The following is a 25,899-nucleotide window of genomic DNA, read 5'->3' on the forward strand; positions in this document are numbered from 1 at the left end:
CGTAACCGAGGTGGGCGGGACTTTCACGTGGAACCGCTGAGTTTCTGTAGATTTTGGACAACGCCAGTGCTTGTTGTTGTGACTGTTATAACTAAAATAAAAGATTGCTTTTGTCCAAAATATTTAAATAAATACATTATATATATATATGGATAAACCAGAGGTTCTTCAAAATTCCACCCACTCTGATTTCCTCATAATTAGTTAAATTAGCTAAAAACATTCAATATCAGAGATCCAAGCAGGTAGAAAAACTTTCTTCGAGTTGAGACTTCCATTTTCCTGTTGGAGCGAGTGGCTGGAAAACTGGTTTTGTTGGTTTTATGGTAGACTTCAACCCCCCCAAACGAGCAGATGTAAATGGAGTGGATGATTGGCCGTCTTTCCTGTTTTAATGAGAAAAACCAGAATTATGGTGTTTAAATCTTCTCTCCCCATTCTCAGAGAATTTAACCTAGCTATAAATGTTTTACTTGTCCCACCATCCAACTGATTTGTTCTCCATTTATTCTCATTAGCGCTCTCGCTGGGATCCACACACAGGACTCCTGTTGTCCGTAATGCCCCTCTCACTGTGAAAGAAACATTACCTCATTATCCATCTCGTCTCAGTCGCACAAAGAAGTTTTCCCTTTTTAAAACTGTCTTTCCCAGTCGTTATCTGGCTGAATGTGGAGAAGAACTCACTCCTTTAGCCTCCTGCGGAGAATTGTTGTATAACAGCTTGGCAGCACTTGCCCGCTTTCTAAAGAATACTGCTCCTCCTGCATTCGGGAGGCGATAGTCTCTCTTTTCTGCTTGTGTGGGCTCATTATTTCACACTTTGGGTTCATTGCAGTGTTTACCGTCCAAGAAATTGGGAGGTGCACTTTGACAAAAGCACATGCAGGATTAACGGAGACAGCGTAACGACAGGTGGTGCTTTAAGACCTGCAGGAAACAAAACCACCAGGACAATAAATGAAGGATTGCTCAAAGATAAAAGGCCAGGGAATAAAATAAAATTTTGGATCGGCGTAGACGGATGGAAGGAAAGTGAGCAATTTCAGGGCCCGTTGATTGATGCTTGTGCTCAAACACACGCGGCTATTATTCAAATGCAGCAGAAAAGAGTAGGGCAAACAAACCCAAGGCTGATTTCTCCCTTAAGGGCAGTTTAGTGTGGGAGTGTGCATCTGCTTTATATGTGTGCTCGTGTTGCTGCAAACACTCTCTGCAGGCAGCCGGAGAAAAGAGCTTAGTCAGCCGCCAAATGGTGCTCTACAGCGCCGGGTTTCGCACTCAAACGCTGCTCAGGCTTTGGGTGATGAGTCACAGGTTTGTGCTGGAGTTAATGCTGCCATGTTCAGCAGCACAGCGGCCTTCTTCCTGAGAGTTTGTCCTTGCTGACCACGGTCTGTCCGCTCATTTCCATGCTGTTGGTTTACATAACCGCCAGCACGGACTGGAGATGTGTTGGCAATATTTTCTACACGGATACCAGTCACAGTCTGTGAAGTAATCAAGCATAAAAAAAAACTTTCAATGCCTTTTTTGGTCATGAGAACAAACACACAAGTTGTTTATTACAAGGAGACTTTGAACTCAAAGTTTTAGGTTGATTTATTGCCCAATCTTAAACTTTTTTTTAAATCTTACATAAAAGCTGTGAGCTCTTTCAGAATTATAGCCAAGCTTGTTGGTCAGATCCATCTTTACTGATGGCCGACACTCATAGATGGACCGTTTTGTCTATTTAGGACACGATTCTGAGCCTCTTCTCATTATTATTAAAGTTTTCCACAAATAAAGTCAAAACAAATATGACACTGGATCCTTTTGATCTGTTGCATCCCATAATAATCCTCATATTTCAAGTTTTAGCACCTTTAAAATTCCTCAACTAGAAAATTCAAAAGAAAGTGTTTTTTTTTGCTGTAAATGTTATCTACACTTAATTTTGTTGACACTGCAACAGAGGTGTTGTGTGGAAGTCAAACAGCAGATTACTTTGTTTCATTACAAAAAACAACATAAACAATTCTCAAACTTTGTAAAAATAATATTTCTCTTTTAATAATATTTGTATTCATCTATAAAGGGTAAAGCATCACTAAGCTACAAAACCGAAAACAAAGTGCTTTCTTTCTCTAATATAGTGATCTCTCTCGTTATATCTCGGTTGCCGCAAACTGGTACCGGTCTGAGGGCCTCTTGGTATCGAGACACAGACACTAATCTGGGATCCTTAACCCTCGGGACAAAGCCGGTACTGGGACCGAACCAGTTCCCTAACTCTGTACCACGTCCTGAGGGTTGGGGATCTAACAGCTATCACATCAAAAAGTAGCGCTGAGGGGGCCCGAACCATACGCCCATATGTGACGAGTTGGGAGTGAGATTGTGTAGTAGGACAATGTCAGTAAGCAAGTCAGTAAGTTGCCGTTTCTATGACAATCGTATTAAAATCAGGCGTAATGTTTTTTTAAGTCTACACCCATTTGGACTTGGGAGCCAACAGGCTCCACCAACTTATTTGTCCAGTTTATATCTTGAATATCTTGTAATAAAGAAAAAAAATATCAAGAAAAAGCAATGAGGATTATCAAGAACATCTTATGGAAAGAGAGCAGAGCGAGAATGGTTATTCTGTCAAATAGAATGAGTAATAGCTGTTAATTTCTCAATTGAAGTCTACGGGATTTTGGCTTCTTGGGACCTGCGGGTACTTCCTGTTTGGAACATCGGGGGGAGGGTCACTCAGTCCAGTTTTCAAATACATTCAGTGGTTACAAGAGACTACTGTACTTCAACCAAATGCTGTTAGACGCTAAAGAGGTGCTTTATCTCTGCAGGTTCTTCAAGATTATTCTTGTTTTCCCTTAAAAAGCTTTGAGAATTAGTGTAACTGTGTTGGCAGTAAATTGTCTTTCGATCCTTACAGTTGAGTGAGTTCATGAGGTTCTCTCAGACCACAACTATCAAAAGATTGCTCTGAATGATGAATTGTACCTGCTAATCATTTTGCTGAAGATCTATTCATGTCTTCCGCTGTGATATTTGTAAACGCTGACATGAATGCAGGAGTAGCCCCCACCGCTCGCCGGCATTGTATTTTCGCATGTTTCACATTCATCATCCATTATATCTTCTACGCTGCGCTGTCGAGCCAGAGTGCAACTCTATTATATCACTCTGGGATAATGGGGAAAGCCATTTACGCAGCAGAAAGAGTCTTGGGGTGAGCTCAGCATCACTCGTCCAGCATCGCATTACATTGCAGTGTGCATCGACTAGGAACATGAATCAACACCTAACTCATGCTAACTGGGAGGGAAAAGCTCCAGCGAGGCCTTAAGTTCAATTTGCTGCAAGGAAAAGGAGCCGCAGAGTGGAAGAGAAAGCAGTCGGGCTGAGGGGGAGAACAGAGACGCTGTAATGTGGTTTGATGTGAGTTACATAACCCCATGAATTAGAAATGACCATGGAGAAGAGCTGGTGTTTAGAGAGGGGATTAAAGGCTCCTCAGTGCCCTCTCCAGGACCCGGGTGTGGGGTTTTAAAGTGATGTGCGTCCATGAACAAGAACGCTAAAGAAAAATACAGTCAAGTGATGATCTGCAGTTTTCCTGCTTTGATGTTTCATTCCTTTATATTTGACTGTAATAGTCTTCATTGAAATTGATTTATTCTTGAGTTATTAGGGAGCAGGATACTGCGGCTAAACCCGTTTACTCAGTTAACAAGAAATAAAATGGATTTAGGACATAAAATATATACTTTTTTTGTTTTTAATAAAAACTGTAAAAAGCAGACATTAAAAATCCTTTTTATAGGTTTTTGGACAGATTTTAATACACTCTAAAGATAACTTATTCTACAAAGTTCTAACCTCACCCTCAAAACAAACATAAAACCTGTTCATCAATACTTTAAGTCACATAAATGAAAAGTTACACCTATAACTTCTATTCTCTGAAAGAGAGAATATAATCAAATAATCTGGGATATCACGCCTTCGCATACGTGGGTGAAGACTTTTATTCACACCTTTCGGCAGAAGATAAGTGGGCGGTCCTGCCTCCACTTAAACGCCCCCGTAATCCCTCAGTTAGCCTTTGTTAGTCGATCCTGGCTGTGCATCGGAGAATAAAAAGAAGTGACGTCCCTCGTTTCTTCACCACAGGTAACAGAAGTTGTAGACATAACTTTGTATTCCTTTTCAGTTGAATTTCTCAGTACAGCACATGTAAGATGACGCATGCATGCATACACGCTAGGGCTGGGAATCACTGGGTAGCTCACGATATCGATGATATCGCGACATTTGGTAAAAAATAATCTCTAATAACTCACAATATATAGAACATATTTTTTTTTATAAGAATATATAAACCTATATAAACCTACCGACAGCCAGTCTCCCAACCCGCGATCTATCTACCTCCAAAAAAAAGTCTCACCAAATAATATAACGTATATAATGTTTAATGGCCTCTTCAAACGAAAATAAAAGCTCGATACTCTGAGAACCCATTAAAAATCAATCACAGGACTAAATATCGCAATATCGATATTTTGACACACCCCTAATACACACCCTGCATGCAGATACTAAACAACTAGGGCACATAAGACCCAATGCAGCAGGAAGACGTGAGCATCCAAAGTGACTGTCGAGTCCAAATGGTAAAACCTAATACAAGCATGAGGTCATAATCAGCTCACTGCATCCCAGATATCACTCACAGGAATCCCTTGAAACAGGGATCAGGTGATAGTCATACCCCTACTTGAGTGGGCCCCAGCTATCACTTGGAAGCAAAGGGAAGTAGGCAGTTCTCGTGGCATCGACAGACTAGCTACTTTTTCTTTCAAGGTGCTTATACACCGGCTTCACGTTCAAGCGGCCACTTTTATTAAAAAGTCAATGCAAGCGTGTGTAGACCAGAATTTTGGATTTCCCCGTCTGGAATGCCCATTATCACACGTCAGTATGGAAGTTCTTAAGTCCGGTCGCGGGTTCTACGTTGATTGAAAATTTCATTGCAAATTTAGTTTCATTGTCTTTTATTTCTCCTCACTGGACTTTAGTGAAAGGAAGAAAAAACAAACTTCAGCAAGAAAAGTTTGTGCCTTCGCCAGCAACAGAAAAGAACACATAATTTAAATTACAGTAGCAGTTTATGCATGTCAGTACCCAAAAAAAAAAAAAAAAACTGATCAAGGCTGGTGGATTCATACTGGAAAGTAGAGGTGTAGGAAAAATGGACCTGGCGATACATCATGATACTTATTTGATGATACTTGCATCGATTTAAAATGCAGGTATTTAATAATTTTGGGCCATCTTTCAGCATCTTAATTTTGTTTTCCACCTTTTATTTCTTATACTGAATTGCGGAAATCAGACAATGTTGACTTTTCTCTTTAAGAACAAATATTTTTTTAATTTACCATTTATATGAGATATAGTTGCACTGCTTAACGCTGTGATCAATAAATAAAATATTTTACTATTTGATTACAATGGGTTAATATTTAGGTAGAGTTTTTTTTTTTTTAAAGTAAAACTCCTAAAAATTGTTCAGGTACAGTCTTGGTATATATTGTGATAGATATCGCATCGAGAGCCTTGTATCGCGATACGTATCGCCAGACTTACCAATACTCATCCCTACTGAAAAGGTATTTGTAATCCATTATTTGTTCCCTAATAAACTTTATTTAAAATTGGTTAATAATCTACTTATGTTAAAATTTGCTTTTATTAAATGATTTTGAAAATACTTTCACACTTTGCCTTGAAACTTCATTTAACAGTGTTTTTATAACTTTGTCTAAAGCATATGTTGCTCCTCTAATTGATTTGTGCGTCTGTGTTGTGTCTCTGCAGGCAGGCGTGGGACCTGGCGGTGGACATCTGCCTCTCTCAGCTGCCCACCATCATGGAGGGCACCGCCTTCAGAGTAAGCAAGTGAACGGTCTCCGTTCTGGCAGTTTTTAGCCTTGATGGATGTCTTTTGTCTACAGACAACAATAAACACCGAGCAGCTCTCGTCTGCACTGCGGCTTTGTCTCCATCAGCACCATCTCAGATCGTTCCTTAGCCATGCACACCAACACTCACTTTCCCAGTGGATAACGTTGCAGAATGTCAAGTCTAATAACTCAAGTGGGGATGTCAAATGAAAAGTGGTATCAGAAACCACTGGTACTGCACTTTCAGCCACCAGAGTGTTTATTGTTATATTTACTGACGTGGCAGGGGACTGTGCTGGAGATGCTGAGTATAATGGAAACACACTGCGAGTGGTTGATTGAGCTGATGATGGCTTCATATATCTAAGTGTTGACGGGCTGACACAGATCCTCCACTTAGGATGGATTGGAGTGGCAACAAGAGCCTCTTAATGCAAACTAATCAGGAAAGTTTACCGCTTTTATCTCCGCCTTTTCCCTCTCGTCCACCTGGTCTGTTCAGAGGTGAGATTCCTCCCATCACTCCCTCGAGTGCCGTTTTCTCCTCCTCGCCATCTCCTCCACGGAGGCCCAAATCACTTACCGGCACTGTAATTGAACCTCTGAGGACCACTGAAGGAGGTCCTCCTGCTCTGGCTGGACTCCTCTTTTTGAAGCTTTTAATTTCTCTCTGATCAGCTCCAACTTTGCATCATACTTTTTAAAAGTAGGTTTAGAAATTCAAAGTTTTTATTTGCTGCTCTCTATAATTAACTCCCCACTGCATCCTTGGTTACACCATCTACATATTTTTATTTAGACTCTCACAGAGTTGGAGAAAAAAATAAATGATAAAAAATAACTATTCCGTATTCTACTGTAATAAACACTCTCCCAATACAGTATTGAACAATAATTTTATTAAGTCAACAAATATCAAAACTGCTAACACAGTACTTCTGGAAACTTTACCACCTCAAGCAAGTAAACGCCATTTCTTAAAGACCCAATCCAATGAAAACTGTGTTTTTAACTTGTTCTTGTAGCATTTTTCTCATGATGGAGGACACATATAGAAGAATTTAAGATTAAAACTGCATTTCTGAGTATTTCTTTATCATGATGGATCAAAAGCAAATGAATGTGATACAACAACTACCATGGGGCGGCCAAAGTCTCCCTGCTCAGCTGAAATTTTGACTTGGAGGCAAAGGGATCCATTAACGTCTTCATTTACTTGTCTGAGCTGCTATCTGGCTCAAAACGGCATGGCTGGATAGCTCAGATATTGTTTGCCTTTTTTTTTTTGCTAAGCTAATGTTAGCTTGGGGTTTTGAGGATCTTTATCTAGTCAACTTATTATCTGTAGCTTTGTTTTTGTTTTGTTTTCTCTCAGTTGGAAAAAATGCCTCAACCAACCTAGTAGCCTAATCATTTATTATTGTTTATTTCTTGATCTCTTGTTTTCCCGGTCTTGAGTTCCCTTTGCTTCCCCTAGTGGCGGAATTGCGTGTTGCAGTCATTTCTTTAAAGAACCATAAGTCGCCACAGAAATGGGCTTGAAACTTGCTTTTTCTTCCAACATCCTTATATTTTTTTCTCTTCATGACTTAAACCATCTGTGCTGGCCGTATGTTTGACACCCCTGCATTATATAGTGAGTAGTGAAGGAATCTGGACATAGCCATAAATTAGTTCCGCGCTAACGGTCACACCCACAACTCGGAGGTGAATTCCCAATGAGAACCTGCTGCTCTGCAGGAAAAATCTTTAAAAAATGTCACATGCTTTTTGATTTTGGCTAAAAACTGTCAAATCATAATTATAAGTCCACTGGGAGCGATTTTACTGTTAAAAAAACACAAAGTTGGAGGCTGACAATAAAACAAGAACTCAACAGATTATATAAATATCTGTCTAATTTGTCTATGTCCCAGTCTGACATTTGAAATTTCTATTTACTTGATAACAGCACTGGATAAAAGCTAACTACACTCATTCACATTTGAAGGGGAGTTTTTTTTTTGTTTTTTTTTTACCCAGCATGCACCACATTAGTGTTTTAAAGCTTTAGCTCCAAATAAGTAATCCATTCATCCGTCAGAGCGACGTTATTTCCCTTCTCCGTGTCCGCGAGCGGAGCGTCGTCATAATTCCCACTGAAATTCCGGCACTTGCGGTGTGATCAAACACCATGCGGCCATGAACCAATCCATCAGGCAGGCTGTTGTGGCAGGAGGGAGAGGAAGAGCCAAGAGCGAGGTGGGGGGGTTGATCATGATGGATCAGGATTTATGTTGCTGCTGCAGCGCAGCGTCACATCGCAGCTCATTATGTTGAACCGTTTATGAAATGATGGGGTAGTCACTGCAGCAGGGTTTGTTTTGTGTGACTGTGTGTGTGAGGGGAATCTATCATTATAAAGATTGTGTTATCTTTGCTTTGTTCCCACAGCCCAGTGAATTCTTCACACAGCAGCTGACGGCCTTTGAGGTTTGGCTCACGATGGGCGTGGAGAACAGAAACCCTCCAGAGCAACTCCCCATCGTGCTGCAGGTACGCTCGATCGCACAAAGACTGAATCTGGAGTTGAACTGACCAACTGAGGTTGGTTTGAGTCCTGGAACTGGTGGGAATAAACCATAGAAGGACAGCATATGTGTTTTGGTTTTTTCCTCTTTTTGTACCCATTTTAGTGCCCTTGATCCATTGTATTCCAAACACTCAAAAAAGTTTGGATATTTAAAAAAACAATTTGGTTAAAAAAAAAAAATCTCTGAAATTTATTATTTTTGTTTACTGAACATCCATCCATTTATAACTACACACAATCAATCTTACTCTTACGCTTCGTTCACACTGGGCTTGAAAATGAGTTTTAGCAACAATTTTTTTATGAGAAGTCTATATCAATCAATCAATAAATCAATCAAACTTTGTTGAGCGATTATCATGCACATTTGTACAGCCCAAAGGGCTGTAAAACTTAAAAGGAAAACATAAAACATAAAAAAACAGAGTAAAAAGCACAAAACAGGGAACAGAAGTAACCACATCATCACGACATTTAAAAATCAAGAACTCAATAAATTATTGATTAAAACAATAATTAACATCATCATTAAAATAACAATATATTGAAACACAATAAGAAGTCTAAAAGGTTCAAAGTGAGTTACTTATGCTAAACTAAAAAGGGATGTTTTTAATATAACATTCTTCACACAGCAGCTGATGGCGTTTGAGGCGTCCACATATTACTATGCAGGTTTTTAAGTCAGATTTTGGGTTTTACATAGAAAACATGTCAAAAACTAAACGATTTGAACTTTGACTAACCAGGGACTTGAATTTGGTAGTGACGTATGAACTCGGCTGGAATCATATGACACCAAAGTCTATGTATCGGGATCAAGCTGTGAAAGAAAAAGCCTGGAGTGACATTTACAAGATTTACAAGTCTCTTCAAACTGTGAGTCCGTGTGCTAGAATCGGGTAGGGACAGACCTGTGTGTGAACATCGTGTGTTAAAAGTGCATTCAGAAACACATGTTCAAAACTTTTTTTTAATTTAGAATCTACTCTAAAAAACAATAGAATTGGTGCTGTGGGTAGAGCCTGCATGAAAACGGGGAGGAGATGCAAACTCCAAACACAAGATTCTGTGTTTTCATCCAACTCTTGCTCAGCAGCTGATGCAGCTGCTGAAATCCGGCCAACAAATTCTGCAGAGGAGACACAAACGGTGTCATTACGACCTTACCTGACCTGTACTGATCAGTGGAAACGTGCCATGTATGACTGTCTCTTTTAGGCACATCGAATAACTGAATATCCAATCGTTTTTTCTTAAAGCCTTAGTCACACACACCTGTGCAGGTTGATCCGTGCCGGTGCTGTGGGTTTTTGGGTTGTCCGGGCCCGCGGAGGGTGGTAGGGAAGAGCGGCTGCATCTTAAAGGAAATGTGAAATCTAAAGGAAATGTGAAATCCTTAAGGCTATTGTAATTTGCACACACTTATGACGTACAGATGATCCCGTCATACTCATGTTCATGCACCACATTCTAGTCCAGGGGCGGGCAAACCACGACCTGGGGGCCAAATGAGGCCCGTCAAACTGGAATAACTTGTGGTTCTGGAGTCTCCCCATAGATGGGGAACAAATAAATTGACTTTTGTTTAGGTGCATAAACTTAGGCCCAATCTAAAATGTTTCCCTTCTCCCTTCACCTACATTTAGCCCCCCCTCAAACGGAGAGTCGTGGAAAAATAGTGTTTCCGAATTCAGGCGTCACTTTCGTCAATGATGTCTCTAATAGTTGCCAGTTAGCTAGCGTTAGCATGGAGCTTCCAGCACTCGAATATACATAAAAACATTGGTTTTATGACTTTAAAATGTCATGCTAAAACATAATCATTGGTAGTCATAATCTGTGGTTCAGAGCACACCCAGGTGAAGAAAAGCGCTTCTCCTCCACGGCACTTTTACCCTAGCGACGGAGGGCTCTTCATCCCTCCGCTTCGAGGGTGAAATATTAAAAAAATATATTTTGGACACCACTTCCACTGCAAACGCCCCTTCAAATGAAGGAATAGGGAGAAGGGAAGAATTCGGCCTTATTCTGCATTTATGTGGTGTTGAAAAACTTTTTACATTCATGTATTTCCTTAGTCGGACAGGCATTTTTCACGATCATTCCATTACCGCACAAACGCAGCATTGATTTTTTTTTTCCAGAGGGACGTCAACCGATTAGAACTAAAATAAGAAAAAAAAAATGTTATAAAATATGAATTTCCAATAATTGTGTCCAAATTTAGTTTTTTCTTTCAAAAAGTTCCAAAGTTCCTGTCCAAAATTTTGCCCACCCCTACTCTAGTTATTAGATCAGACCGAATACTGTTACCTTGGTGTGCAGGTAATACACCAAGTGCCTGTAGGACGCCCATCTTATCGTCTAATCTCCTAAATTCTAACAGTCGGGCTGCATGCAAGGAGCGTGCATTTTTTATGTAATGCACAGTCTGCAGCATTTGAGGGGTTGAAAGAATTAAAAATCTGTACAACACATCTGCATCTCACCTACTTTACTCTTATTTGCTACGACTTGTTTCCAGCAGCGTGTCTGTAAAAAAAAAAAATAAATTAATTAAAAAGGGCATTTTGCTCTACAGGCTCACCAAGGGGTCTACGATCTTGATATTTTGTGTGGTTCACCTGCATGACTTGTACAGGTATGCCTATAAAATCGACTCATAAGGGCACTTGGGACTGAGGCTAAAGAAAGTGTTGGATTTTCCATCTTAAAACGTTTTCCTAACTCAATGCCGTCCTCTTACACTTCTGCTAGAAGTGTCAAACATCATGCAGCAGTTTGAATTGAGTTGAGCGGCATAGAGAATATGGCATCACTTTGAAGTGCTGGGTAGAGCCATCAGTGTTGCAGGCCTTCAGAAAAAGGCCTTTATTTTCCATTATGCAGCAGCAGCATCTTGATTAAACTCACAAATCATTTGTCTCAACTCCACCAGCAGCCTATAAAATTACTGCTTCAGTGCTGCTCCTTACTGCAAGAATTTCTCTCATCCCCAAGACCCAATCTTTTATTATTTATTATGTAAGATTTTTTTTTTTCTTCCTCAGACACCAAAGGTGAAGAGAAATCATTACTGGATAATTTTCCACAGATAAAGCTGTGACTTGAGCAGCCGTGTTCGTTTGTCAGATACTCGTCCACACGTCCTCCTGCAGGTTTGTACAGTTGTGGGGTTGTATTATATCACAGTGTAGTAGCAGTGTGGAGCGGTCTGCGCTGAATGGTAATTTCCCGCTGACTCTGCGCGCTGCGAGCAGCAGCACATCCATACAGAGGTTCTATCGGGACCCGTTAAAAGACGGGGAAAAAGGCAAAGTGATTGCTAGATGTTTGTGCGTTTTTTTTTTCTTTTTTTTTTGGTGCACAACCGGGATCAGCAGTAAGTTTGTGCAGCAGTTACTCCCCTAAGGCACAAAAAAGTAATCTAGTTGGTGCCTAATATATTGAACGGACACAAATTCTGCACACTTTTAAGCACACGGTTGCATAATAATGAAGGCGGGCGTTTTCGTGGGGAAATTTATGAGTTCATGCATAAAATTAAACCGGTCTCTATTAGACGGATTGCCAAGACTGACAAGAAATGGGCGCAGTAATCCATCGATAATGCTCTTTAATGAGAGGGAGAACAACAGCCCCGGAGAGGCGGGAGATGCGGCGCTGCGTTGTCTTGACAACTGCCGATTCATCCAAGAAGGATTAACAGATTTCGCAGAGGGATTACGAGTCACAGTGTTACGGTAACACAAAGGCATCCATGCGATGCTTGTTTATTGGTTTAGGGAAACATGGTGGTGGTAACTCACCGCACGGACGTTAGCGTTGGGGAGTGCTTACTCCCTGCTTTAAACCATTCAGAAAAGCTTTTTTTTTTAATGTAGCTATGCTTATTCGGGATTTTATTTCTGTTTATGCCTCTAATGACTGAGTGTTAATGGGTTTGATTCAAAAATAATCCAACGACAGTCTGTGCTGATGCAAACATGGGACAGTGTGGAGGTATTTTCCCTGATTTTGGAGGTAGCTTCAAAATAAAATCATGAGAAAGTAGTAAGATTTTCTGTCCATGCAGTGAGTCAATTTACTTAACAAGACATCTTATAATGTATAAAAATCTAGAAACAAGGAGTTCCACTAAACAGCACAATAGTATCGTATTTGTTCAACTTCTAAGCAAATGGTTTGTATCCGAGGTTTGCTTTTCTTTACGTGGGTGCGCTCTGACGTTTACATTTAAATGTAAGTAATGACTTTTTGTCGTAGCATGACCTTAATAAAGTTATAAAACTGCTGTTGTTATGTATGTTCAAGCGCTGGAAGCTCCGTGCTAACGCTAGCGGGTCGGCGATTATTGATAACATCATCAAAACGAAGGTGACATCTGAAATATGAGACACTAGTTTTTCATAACTCTCCGTTTTGAGGAACAAATGAAGGGGAAGAGAGAAGGGACGAATGTGGAGTTAGATAAGCTAATTCTTCTTGGTACATCGTCTGTCCATCCTTGGAGGGAGTCCCTCCTTCATGTGGACTTCCTTGAGGTTTCTTCTTTTTGTTTTCTCCCAGAATCCATTTTTCTTTTTCTTTAGGGGTTTCAACCCAGTTTTTTATCCAGGCTGGGGACGAGCACAGGGAGACCCAGACTTGAGCCACCTTGTGGCAACCTAGTTTAGGGAGAAGCGTGAAGAGTCTTACCCAAGGACCCATGCTGCAATCCTGCAACCGAACAACTGAGGCATCCAGCCACTTGTGAAATTTTAAAATGTCCTTATAATTGTGTTTTTTTGTCTTAAATGAAGTGGTCAAGAGTGTGAAGTGAAATTACTCTTACTCATTTTATTGTTTTACAGATAATAGCTCTTAATATGACAAATAATTCTCAATTGTTGATTTTTAGAAAATATTAAAAGGGTGTAGAGTAAAGAGAAGTTAAAACGGCTTCAAACCTAATAAGATATCCCCAACGTCCAAAAACCAGGTTTTAAGTCTTTGCAAGGATCAAACAATTTTCAGTGTCTGTCCAAATGTTCTTTTCCCCGGTGGCGTTTCTGTCTCCACTCTTGCGTCATGCTTACAAACACGCGTTCCCACACCCCTCCCTCGAAGCTGGAGGCGACCACGAGCCGGTGTTTCCTGCAGCTTCCCCCTGTTCCTGTGGTCACGCTCTGAAGTTTAAGCCCCGGAGAACTCGATTCATGCAGTCTGAGTAGGTGGAGAGGCGTGTGTGTCAGCGTCCTCCATATGCTTGTAAACACACGCAGTGGGACAGGCCGAAGGGCCGGTCGGCGTCGTGCCTTCACTCAGCATTTGGTATGCACCACTTAAGCCCCACCCACACATGAGCACATTCATAGCAGCTGCCATATGCGTCCCTAAAAATCGCTGCCCCAGTTGGCAGCAACATTTACCAACAAACAGCACTAATACCAGGTACTGCCCCGCACTAACACCTCAGTGAGAACCAAAATCAAATGGCAGCCAAGAGGAAGCACCCGCCCTCCTACGCGTGTGCGCACACACAAACACACTCCCTGGAAGCACCTCGGTGTTTCATCTGCAGCCTTGGTGGGACAGCCACCTGTTTCCTTCCTTCCGCTTCTTTTAATCTCAGGCTTCCCTTTGAGCTTCACCTTTGACCTCTGTTCTCTTTCAGGTCCTCTTGAGTCAGGTGCATCGGCTGCGAGCCCTGGAACTGCTCGGACAGTTTCTGGATCTGGGCCCCTGGGCCGTCAGTCTGGTTTGTCACTTTTCTGTTTTGTTTTTCTACTCCAATACTTTCTCATCTACAACGGAGGTTTCATTTCCTGCAACAATAAACATTTTTTTTCTTAAAGAGTCAGCTGGTTGTGGAGCCACATGTAATAGATTTAATTTAGCTTGGCTCAGGGTTTTTTTTCAGGTTTTTGCACTTTTAAAGTGAAATTTATCACTGCAAAGTAAATCAATCCACCAGCAATACACATTAGCAAACACAACTTTATCAATACAGTGATTTTCTAGGACAAACTGTTGTGTCTCTGAAGGGTGAAGTTTCTCTAGTAAGAGCCGTTCCTGCATCCGTTTACTTATCTGAGTAAAAACATTTATCCTGTATTATTGTTTCTTAGTGGCTATTCAACAAATCAGTTGAGCTAAATTTAAAATAATCATTCAAATTATAACTTGTAACTTTTTTGGCAAAAAAAGGCATTTTTGTTCGTTTTATTACAAGATCCCATGGTATGTTACTATAGTATAGTATTCAGTGGGAATTATTACTTCTATGAAAGTAGTTTTTAACAAACAAAATTAGCTTTACAACTCCAGTTTTTAAATTATGATGATGCAATTTTTAGCCAAAATTAAAAAAAAACTGTCATTTTCTAGGACATAGTTTCTGCAGAGTGGCAGTATATGATGTTAGATTTGTTGCTAAAGTATGTAAAAAAGTTTTATATGTGTAGTAAGATATTTGTGTTTTTGTAAATTTATTTAGTATCTATAGGAAAGAATGGTCTGTCTAACGTGAAGTTTCACACACAAACGAAGCATTTTTATAGACTACTATAAACAGTTTTACAGACACACAAATTTCTTTTTACAGTTACAAAACTTTTTACCGATAATTTTTTTTCTACATTTACAAATCTTTTTACAGATAAATAAATCTCTGAAAGTACGAAGTACAAGGACAGTATTTTAGCAACTAATCTAACTTCATTGCCGTAGTTAGAAATTAGCTTCTAGGTTGTGTTGTTGTGGAGCCCTCTCCCTTCCTGTCACCCATAAGTGAGCTCTTTATGTATACGCTCTCTAGGTAGCTTATAGCTCCTCACATGCCAAACCTAACATGTAACAAAAGTGACGAGCAATATTGGAGTTTTGAGCAAAATACCAAAGACGTACGTGGATCTAGTAATCTAAAGTGGATGCATCGGAATGGAGTGGAGCAACGTATTCTCTACATCATAAATGTGATCTTTTTCAGAAGGCTTTCTTTTATCTGCTCCCAATTCACATTTTGAATCGAGAAGTACTCAGAAATACAATTTAACCCTAATTTTCTAAGTGTTTATCCTCCGAAATCAGAAAAATGTTAAAAACATCATTGTCATCGGAGTGGATTTAATTCATGTTTAATTAGACTCCTGTGAATCTGAATTTAAATAGTGAAGTTTAAATAGTGAAGTTAGCACTGCTTACAGTTTCTGTAACACACAACGCACAACGACAAGTAAACATTAGTTTAGGCTAAACCCAAATCAAATGTAAAGTCGTCATTTTTTTGATGTCGTCCAGTAACAGCTTTATATTTAGGCTAATTTTAATATTCACCACCATGACTGTGTAGCCAAAAGACTGCACTCAGGTTTCATTTTTCTTTCACAGCTTCCATTACTTTGTACACAATAATTATTAATTTAAGATTTTCAATTTTTTAATAAGAAGTTTAAAGTGTTTCTGAGCAAGCTTCATCCTTTTCTGACTGAATGATTTTGTAAACAAAGCCTCTAAAATGTAAAATTTTCAGTTGTATGAACAGAAAAGGTTTATTGTATTCTTTGAAAATGTAAAAATATATATTTTTGTGTCTTTTCTGGACATCAGAACTGCATCCTTCTCTGCATAGATTCATGCCTGAAAGAAAGCTTCACATTTAGACAGACTTGATAACGTTAGTAATTGTGTGTTAGGACACAAAAGCTGAGAAACGGGCAGCAAAAAGTGGATAAATGATTCTGAAGCCAGTCGATTTCTGTTTTCTTGCTTTGTTTCCCTCTCCTGCCTCTGGATGCTGTAAGCGTCTCCGCTCTGCGTGTGTTTGCAGGCGTTGTCCGTGGGGATCTTCCCCTACGTGCTGAAGCTGCTCCAGAGCTCAGCCCGAGAGCTGCGGCCTCTGCTGGTTTTCATCTGGGCTAAAATCCTGGCTGTGGACAGTGTGAGTGCAGCATTTACATTTTGGTTCTGTTTGATCTCTCCCTGTTTTATTTATGTCCTGCTGCTGGAATGAAAACTTTGAATTTAGCAGAAATAGAAACGACAGACTGGTCATACATAGATGAATAAAAAGTAGGGATTTTTGAAGGTTTGCATGTAAGAATACATTTAAAAACATTAAACTTCCTTATACACTTTTCTTCTTTTATTGGTAGTTTCATAATACCAAATTGAATATTTAAATTGATTTTTTAAAAACTTTTTTTTTTCTTTAAATTGAATATTTAAATAGATTTTTTAAAAACTTTTTTTTTCTTTAAATTGAATATTTAAATAGATTTTTTAAAAACTTTTTTTTATCTTTACACCTTGGAAGCTTGTTTTTGATTGTGGGTGTGGCCTAATCAGATCCATCAGCAACGTTATTTTTAATTACTACATCCAATTTTTTTTCTCTTTTTTAATATACCAACATTTCCAAAACATTCGGCCGAACAAAGGTCATTAGAGATATGTCAACAATAAGAAAGCACACAGTTTAACAGTGTTTTTAAATATTTTTTAGGAGAATGGGGAAGTGCTGCAATAAAAGCTGCACATTTGGTTTTAGTTCCACTGTTATTACTTATTTAAACCATTTTTATATTTTATTTCTTCATGGAATGAGTATCGGTATGCGCTTTTTTTGTTTTTTTCCCTATTTTTTTCCTTAATTTATTCTTTTTTTATATAATCAACTCCAGTAGCAGTTGTTTTGTAATTTGCAAATGTATTCCTGTGAAATAATAGATTAATTGATACTTTATTACAGACTAAAGGTCATTTTGCCACAAGAGACAACAGATAAAAGACTTATTATATAAATAAAAAAAACACTTGTGATAATATAAGTATAAAAAAACAATGATATAAAATTACCAAGTATCATAAACTTAAAAAACTAAAAAACAATTATAAAAAAAAGGTAAAAGTTTAAAAGAGGTAAATATTGTTGAAAATGTATAGAAAGATGAAATGCATTCATAGAGTTAAATAAATAATTCAGAAACTTTCAGTGTAAATCCTGTGTAAATTGATGACGTGTCTTCCTCTGCAGTCGTGTCAGGCTGATTTGGTGAAAGACAACGGCCACAAGTACTTCCTGTCTGTGTTGGCGGACAGCTACATGCCAGTGAGTATCCGTCAAACTCAGTCTAACGACAGCCCGAATGAACCGACGTGAAACGGACGTCTGTCTTTCAGGCCGAGCATCGAACCATGGCCGTCTTCATCCTGGCGGTTATCGTCAACAACTACAGCACGGGGCAGGTACGGACATGGGCGGCGTCTGTGATTCATTTACCTCTCCGGGTCATTCCTGGTACGGCTGTCGTTTCCGTCGCCTGTTGCGGGAAAATATTGTTTATGTGACAGTTATGTCACCTCTGCAATCTCCTGCTCCGTCCCAGCCATCTCCGTGTTGACACTCTGTCACCTCAGGTGTCACTCCGGTCTGCTCCCGGCCTCTGGCGTTCAATCCCAGAAGCCCTTTGTGTCTGATGCTCATTAAACATCCGGCCGTGCTCTGTTCAGATGATGTAACTCTTCTGTCTCAACACATGAGAAATATTCCACCTTCGCCCCGATTCCCGGTTATTTTCCTGTCTAGTTGTAGATGGTATTTGATTTGCTCTTTTTATTTCCGCGCTGTGATATTACGTACATAAAACTGACACATCAGAGGGGCTGCTCTCCTCAGAAAACGCCTTCTTGTCCTGAGTCTCTGTGAAGGAGAAGCTCCTTTCTCTCCCGCAGGTTCCTGTAAATTAAAGATGATTTTCAGCAATACAGAGACACTGCCTGCTTCACATCTCCATTATTTATCCCCCTTCCGACCACGGCACTCGTTACCCCAGCGGTGCTGTTGCGAACGCGCCACAGAGGCTTCTCCTCCACCATCCAGCTGGCTGACTTCAGCTCAGAGATTCGATCAGAGCCGAGGGAATGATGCAAGCGCTATCTGACGCTCCTGAGAGAGGCTGCTGACAGGGGGGGTTTCTGTTCTGGAGCCTCACTTTATTGGAGATTAAGGGGGATTCTGTCCCTCACGCTGAAGTGACAACAATTCAAGTTTCCAAAACCTATAAAAGTTCGTCACACAGCGGCAAGAAAAGTGATGCAACTGTCACTTTTTTGCAATAAACCAATTTTAAATGCAGTTAAAATCCTAATTTTTATTTTATTCATCAGAGTATTCCATCAAAGTAAGCTGCAAACAACTTTAAAAGGGTTTTTCTTAAGACTTTTACAATAAAATATATCAATAAATATAAAATTATGTTACCTTTGGCACACTTATGAAGAATATTTCAATGAACTATGAGTTATTTTGATGAGATTATTTTTCTACCTGGAAATAAGACAACTCTGTCTCTGAGGCTCCGCCTTTCACTTCCTGTGGGAGTGGATATACCAGGACTGGTAAAGAAGAATTAGCTTTTCTAACTCTACAACTACATGTTTGAATAGTGTTCACCCAGGTAGAACTGGGGACAGCTGGCGGTGAGGTCCACAACCAAGATGAGCCAGAGGCGAGGTCCACGGCCAAAAGGAGCATAATTAACATTGATGCACTTAAAAGCTTAAAAAAGCTAGCAACTTAACTAAAAAGTCTTTTTCTGGTTTTAAATCGACTGATGTTACTTTTTAGTTCAATTTTCTCTAATTTGCTTCCTGGTATTTTCTACTTTATTACCAAAAGTTTAGGACACTTTTCTAAACATCAGATAGATAGATCTTCATCACCGTCTCCTCTCTCCTCTCCAGGAAGCCTGTTTGCAGGGCAACCTGATAGCCAACTGCCTGGAGCAGCTGTCTGACCCCCACCCTCTGCTCCGCCAGTGGGTGGCCATCTGCCTGGGCCGCATCTGGCAGAACTTCGACCCGGCTCGGTGGTGTGGAGTCCGAGACAGCGCCCACGAGAAGCTGTACACCCTGCTGTCGGATCCCATCCCTGAGGTGAGAAGTCAGAAGGAGGAAAAACCTCCAGATTTCCGTGTTCTGCTATTAAAGCCATAAAGCATTTGTGCCGTGTGACTATTTTTGCGCAGCTGGAAATGCGGTTCTGATTGGGTGTAACACCTATGCAACTGCTATTCTTACTTGACAGGAAGTTGTCAGAAAGCGACTCTTTCCAGAGTTACCCGTACACCCATCCTGAAGGCTGAGGTGGATCCACAGACAGCTTTGGGTTTTTTTTAGCAGCGATATCATGACTAAAGTGGGAGCTGTGTGGGAGCCTGAGCTGGAGGAAGACTCTACAGAAAGATGCCTGTTTAAAGAATTATACATTTTTATCCTGTGCTCAACAGTTCAATTCTTGTGCAGTTTGTTTGTTTGTGGTTTGGTGGTTATTTACTGAACAATTCCTCTGTTACAGCCCAAATATGAAAATATTCTATGACACTAAAGCATACACATTCAAAGCCTGGCCACATTCAAACTTCCACCAGCGTCAGGCTTTTGTCATATTTATTCATTTAACCCAGGGGTGTCCAAAGTCAGGCCTCGAGGCCGGCCTTCTCTGCTGCTGATTACCTGGATCAGGTGTGTTTGACCATTAAGGAGCTTCAATGGCCAGTTGGTTGGAAAACATGTCGGACATCGACCGCCAAGGCCTGGTTTGGACACCCCCGATTTAACCTTTATTTTCACAGGATGATCAGTTGAGAACAAATTTCCCTTTACAATGATGACATTGCAAAATCAGAACCAGTACTATAATCAATTATCAGTTATTTCTGGTCTTTAAATATGAAATTCACTGTAGTTTTGGTGAAATTGCATTTAGATATACTGGTATTTCTGTTTTATGTGAAGAAATAGAACATTTCCAGTTGCAGTAAAAATTTCCCTCAAACAGTTCATTTACATTTATTGTTATAAGGGTTCAGAGTAGACACCCCCTCATACATGTTCTCATTTTTTGGACATCTCTGCACTAAATGAATAAACCTTTCCTTGACTGAGTAACATGACAGTCGTCAGGGAATTTACTTGTTCTACAATCTGTTCAAAGCATCCGATTCAAGAGGCAACGATACGATTATGAAACAATTATCAATGCATCTCAGATCTCCATTTTTTTTTAGAAATGTCTTTACTACAAGACACTAGAACAATATGACTCACTTTTATCCACCAAAAATAATAGTCGAAGCAGAGAATAATAGAATAATAAAAATAGAGAAACATTTTCCCTGAACTCAACAACCTTAGATAAGATGATGTCCTATTTTATCACATTTTAACGCTCTTTAACTCACGTCAAACAAAATGAATAGTGTAGTTAGTCGCACATTGAGATTTCACAAATTTGTTGTGCTCCCTACACATTAAATTTGGGTGTGCCACAACTTACACACCACATGACTTTTATCTAATTGACCCTCAACACTATGAAAACCAAAATACTTCCAAACGGTCTCTTTAAGCAAAGTCGGGGGCCGGTCAGATGACGAGATCTGGAGGGTCAGCCATGTTTGTGTGCTCTTCAAAAATATCAGAGTGGAAAGCACTTCGTGTTTAGTTCCTCTTGTTACTTTGACTTTTATTATTTATTTCAATTATTATTTAAATTCATAAAACGATTTAGAATTGTTTATGAATCATAATTGAGGCATCTAAAAATCGATTTTTTTTCCCCTCCAACACTACTTATTATGCAGTTTTGAGTCCAAATATGGGACAAAGAAATGTTGAATTACATACAGCACATCTCACTGGCCAAAAAATCCGCTTTTAAACATGTTTTTTTTAACTAGTAACTTGTACTAAGTAAGTTGGAATTTTCAGGGGTAAAATTATGACTTTTGACTAAAAGAAAAAGAAGAGAACACCAGTTTTACCTGAACAAAATGTCATAAAATGTATTTTAAAAACACCAATTTATGGATTTTATGGATCAGAATTGCAGTTTCTAATTGATTTTGTTTATTAATCATTATTAATGTTTGTTGGTATAACAAACCCTCAGAGGTTATTAGGTGAACTGCACTTTGCTCCACTTGTTTTCATACTAAGAAAAACTTAATCTTCATGGATATAAAGATTGACGATTAAATGAGACTTTCTCAAAGACTAAAACAACAAAACAAAGATGCTACATTAGCTACAGCTAAACCCAGACTGTCATCTAGTTTTATGGTGAGAGTGTTGAACATTTACTCATCTAACGTTTTGTGATATGTAAAGTTTTTAAAAAGCTTGTTTACATAAATGTTTCTGTAGTTCAGCTACTGATTGAGAAAAGATTTTTCTTTTTTGTCTATTATACATGTTTTTCCAACTTTTTTTAATTTTTGGACAATTTAAATTTAAAGATGACGCATTTCCACTGCTGGCCTGCATCCTTCATCCAAAGGTGTCAGTGGGCGTGGCCTGCCGAACAAAGCTGTCAGGTCTATCTGAGTGGCCACGCCCCCTGCCCTCTGAGTCAGTCTAACATTCTCTGAAGCAGAGACCAAAGCATCAGTGTTAGAACTCGGCACAAAGAGGCTTTCAGGACTAATGATCTCTGCGACTCGCTCTCACGCTGAGCCAGAAAATTGAACTGTAATGACCTCAAACACTTTCATCCACTTGTCTCTATGGTCATTAAAGCATTTTTGTATGATTTTGGTGAGCAAATATTTGACTTTCAAAGGCCGAGAACCGAGCTCGGACAGGAATTCATTAATGCCGTTACAGCCGAGTTCTCCCTGAAGGACGGAAAGACGAGCTCTCTGTCTGGTTTGTGTCACTGCAGGTGAGGTGTGCAGCTGTCTTTGCTCTGGGAACGTTTGTCGGAAACTCCGGAGAGAGGACGGACCACTCCACCACCATCGATCACAACGTGGCGATGATGCTGGCGCAGCTCATCAATGATGGCAGCCCTGTGGTCCGGAAGGTCTGTGAAGCACAAACACATCCACACGCTCGGCTCTGTGGTGGAAACTTTAACCCGTCTTACTAAATTTAAACCATTAAAAGACTTTTTCTCTATATTTTTCTTTGAATACTAAAGTAGAAATCAAACAGATGCAATCGGTGAATTTTCTGTCATTTTTGGAAGCTTCATCAGATGTGTTTGCAGGAATGGGTCGAGTGTTTACCTCCTGAATGCTAACTTAAAAACTAATTACCTCCCAGTTGGAGCCTTAAACTTCCAGCCCTGACAGGAGTGAGGCTGCAGAGATCTCCTCCCACTCGCAACAAATAAAAGTAACGTTTTTCTGAAGGTGGGAGCAGCATTTTTAGCACCCCAGAACAATTTTCCTTTGAGGAGATTTCTCAAACGAGTTGTGCGCCGAGTTAGAGAGATAGCTGCATGTGTGTAACCACCAGTGATTAAAGGATTGTACGGGACGCTAAACTGTTGAATGCTTTTAAGTTGGGGCTGTATGAGTATCTTGGTGCTCGTCAACCAGAAGGGTGACAAAAAAAATAACTTGTTGAAAGTAACAAACACCAGTTTTGTTGATTCTCATCTCCTGTTCTGAATAAAGGTATAAATTATAGTAATTTAATACAAATAAATTCGATTTTTATCCATTCAGTTAAAAGACTCACATACAGCAACAAACATTATATTAAAAAGTAAGAATCTTGGTTCGATTTGTGAATCATTGAGCTTGATTTTACCTAAGCAACGATCCACAACCCTAATTGAAATGTATTTTAATTAAGGCTATAACAATAGCTAGCTTATTTACAGGTTGTTGACAAAAATCTTTTTCCATTTTGTTTGCTCTTTTTCTTCCAAAACAAACCAAAAAATAAATATATAAATAAAACATGTTCTGCAATTTTATGTTCTGTAAAACTAAATATTTTTCCAGAATTAATTCTTTGTTTTTAAATGGAACTAATGAAGAAGTTCAGTTCTGATTTATCTATGTTCTCTTTTGAAACTTGAAACCTTTTGTTTTCATTTTCAGCTTAGTTTAATAAATATGGTATGGTAAAAGTATGATGGGAAATAAATATTAAAATCTAAACAACCTGCTGATTATTACATATTTCCCTTATGAGCCACAGAGCGTTCTCATTTGATAAATATGGTTATTTGGTTTATCATGATATATATTGTTGAATTGAAAACTATATTTTGATATAAAAACATTTCTGTATCGACCAGCTCTACGTCAAGCATAAACGCCACTTTCCTCCGCTGGTTAGTTCTCATACACCAGCTGCAGCGGAGTGAGAGGTTCTGTAGCCGTTACCGTGACAACGCATCACACCACATATCAAATAGTCGGATTCTTGTGAAAAACTGTTTAAATATAAAAAATTATAAGATTATAGAACTAATACTAGATTTAATATTCAATTATTTTGTAAAGGATCATGATTACAAACAGGAAAATGCCTTTTTTAAATTTCTTCAGTATCAGAAATGAATGGATTTCACAGAAGCAACCTTCCTTTACAGTATAAAGAAAATCCATGTGGGAGTCCCAGAATTCTCTGAATGTGTTTTTATGTGTTGCAGGAACTGGTGGTTGCACTGAGTCACCTGGTGGTTCAGTATGAAAGCAACTTCTGCACAGTTGCCCTCCAGTTCATAGAAGAAGAGAAGAACTACTCTGTGCCGTCACCCGCTAACACTACAGGTACACGCCTGACGGCGCCCGCACCTCGTCCTCCAAACTTAAAACATGTCAGCCATCGCAGGTTCTGTCATTTCTCTGCATTGTTCTGCCATTTTTTTCTCCTCCCTCTGACACTAAAATGACTTGAAAAGACTGGATAGACCATCGAGGTGGAGATGAAGCGTGTTTCCCAAATGTGTTTTGCGTTTATCCATCACAGGGTTTAGAATAAATTTAAGGAGGAGCTCAAAGGATCTAAAGCTGGAAATAAGCTTCTCTGCACAGTCAGGTGTGTAGGGGTTGCAGGGGTAAGTTTATGAGGAATTTATGGACCACGTTTGTTTTAAACATCACTGTGGTTTAATCAACCAATCCTCTTGCACCGGGGGAGCACTGACTTCTAGGACAGTAATTTCTCTTTTTTCCCTAACCTATCCTGTAATTTGGAATCATTTCACAAATCCTGTTCGGAGAAGCGAGGAGCTGATGGTGATCTTTTTTACGCTCTGACCTGTAATCCGTCTTCTTCTGCTGGTTAGAGCCTGGGAACCTCACGCCAGTGAGGGACAGCCCCGCCATCCCCCGCCTGCGATCTGTCAACTCCTACACCAACATCCGAGCTGTCACCACCGCCCGGAATCTGAACAAAAGTCTGCAGAACCTCAATCTCAACGAGGAAGGTGAGACCCCAGGGAATGCTGGGAAACAGAGGAGGAGACAACATGATGGAGACTGTAGACTGTCTGAATTCCCTCTCAAACGCCTCAAATCAATACAATGATTTATGGATTTTAATGCAATCTATAGACATGTTCACTACTTTTTTTCCCCTCAAAGCCTTTTAACACCAGATAAATCACCAGTAAAATACAAATAATACACTCTCTGACACATCGTAGCTCTTTGATGATTTATGCAATAATGTCATGTTTCATATCCGCTTTTCTTCAGGACAGAATCAACTGATTCACATTGATTCCTTAACACTTAACGCTCCTGTAAAGTGTTGCATGTCAGCGCAGTGCTTCAAAATCCATTGGAATTCTGTAAATTGCTTAAACGATTAAAGAGTTACAGTGCTGTAAGGAACGTCAACGCTAGAGCTAAAGCTCCAGTGTTAAAGGGTTAAGCAGCAAATATGACATCACCTTTCTGCCAAAGTAAAAACCTAAAAAATCTGAACATTTACGAAGACAATTTATAAATCCTTTGTCTACTGATGATGAAAACAAGAATAATTTATAAAGAAGAAATTTACATATTTTTCAAATGACCAGTCGTTCAAATGCAATGCATTGTGGTCTACTTTTAATAATTTAGAGGGCATCAATGCACGCTAATTTTTCACAAAGACTCCTGAGAAATTTCCAGTGAATTGGATTTTGGAATTGTAGTTTTGGAAACCCTGATAACAATAAATAGTGAAGGAATTCAACCATCGTTTTGTGGAGGAATAATGAGGATTCATTTTGAGGAACAAAATCGTAATAGTCAGAAAAAAAGATGATCAGAACATTTACTGTAAAGATCCAGTCACTATTAAACCTAAAACTTTCATTATGATTAGATTTTGGGGTTGCAGTATTTGTAGAACTGGCTTCAAATACTTTTGTTTAGAGAGTTTATGTTTGGATTTTTGCATCTACTGTGTTTTCATCATTATATTCCTCGATTCCACTTTAAAGAATTATATTTCTTAGTTTTCGTTCTTGCCGTCAATATTATGTACATTACTTTTAGCATGTACAGTTCCAAGAAAAAGTTTGGGAACTCTTTGGTAGTACATCAACACGTCATGTGACCATTTCGACCATATCTCAATCTGAATCAC

General features: G+C 39.3%; 1 protein-coding gene across 4 annotated transcripts in view; it reads left to right on the forward strand.

Moving 5' to 3' along the window:
• Positions 1–25,899, forward strand: part of rptor (regulatory associated protein of MTOR, complex 1) — a 181,161-nt gene that overhangs the window by 104,677 nt on the left and 50,585 nt on the right. For 2 of the 4 annotated variants that reach the window (XM_024289363.2, XM_024289362.2), the window contains exons 11-21: positions 5,875–5,947; positions 8,394–8,495; positions 14,192–14,275; positions 16,346–16,456; positions 17,552–17,626; positions 17,698–17,763; positions 19,261–19,452; positions 22,241–22,381; positions 23,969–24,089; positions 24,289–24,357; positions 24,608–24,748. In XM_024289363.2, coding sequence (XP_024145131.1) covers positions 5,875–5,947; positions 8,394–8,495; positions 14,192–14,275; positions 16,346–16,456; positions 17,552–17,626; positions 17,698–17,763; positions 19,261–19,452; positions 22,241–22,381; positions 23,969–24,089; positions 24,289–24,357; positions 24,608–24,748 — 1,175 coding nt within the window. The remainder of the gene's footprint in view (positions 1–5,874; positions 5,948–8,393; positions 8,496–14,191; positions 14,276–16,345; positions 16,457–17,551; positions 17,627–17,697; positions 17,764–19,260; positions 19,453–22,240; positions 22,382–23,968; positions 24,090–24,288; positions 24,358–24,607; positions 24,749–25,899) is intronic. The other 2 variants (XM_024289365.2, XM_024289364.2) reach the window with 1 other exon arrangement.

The sequence above is a fragment of the Oryzias melastigma genome, linkage group LG1, assembly GCF_002922805.2.
Source record: "Oryzias melastigma strain HK-1 linkage group LG1, ASM292280v2, whole genome shotgun sequence".
Lineage (NCBI taxonomy): Eukaryota > Metazoa > Chordata > Actinopteri > Beloniformes > Adrianichthyidae > Oryzias > Oryzias melastigma.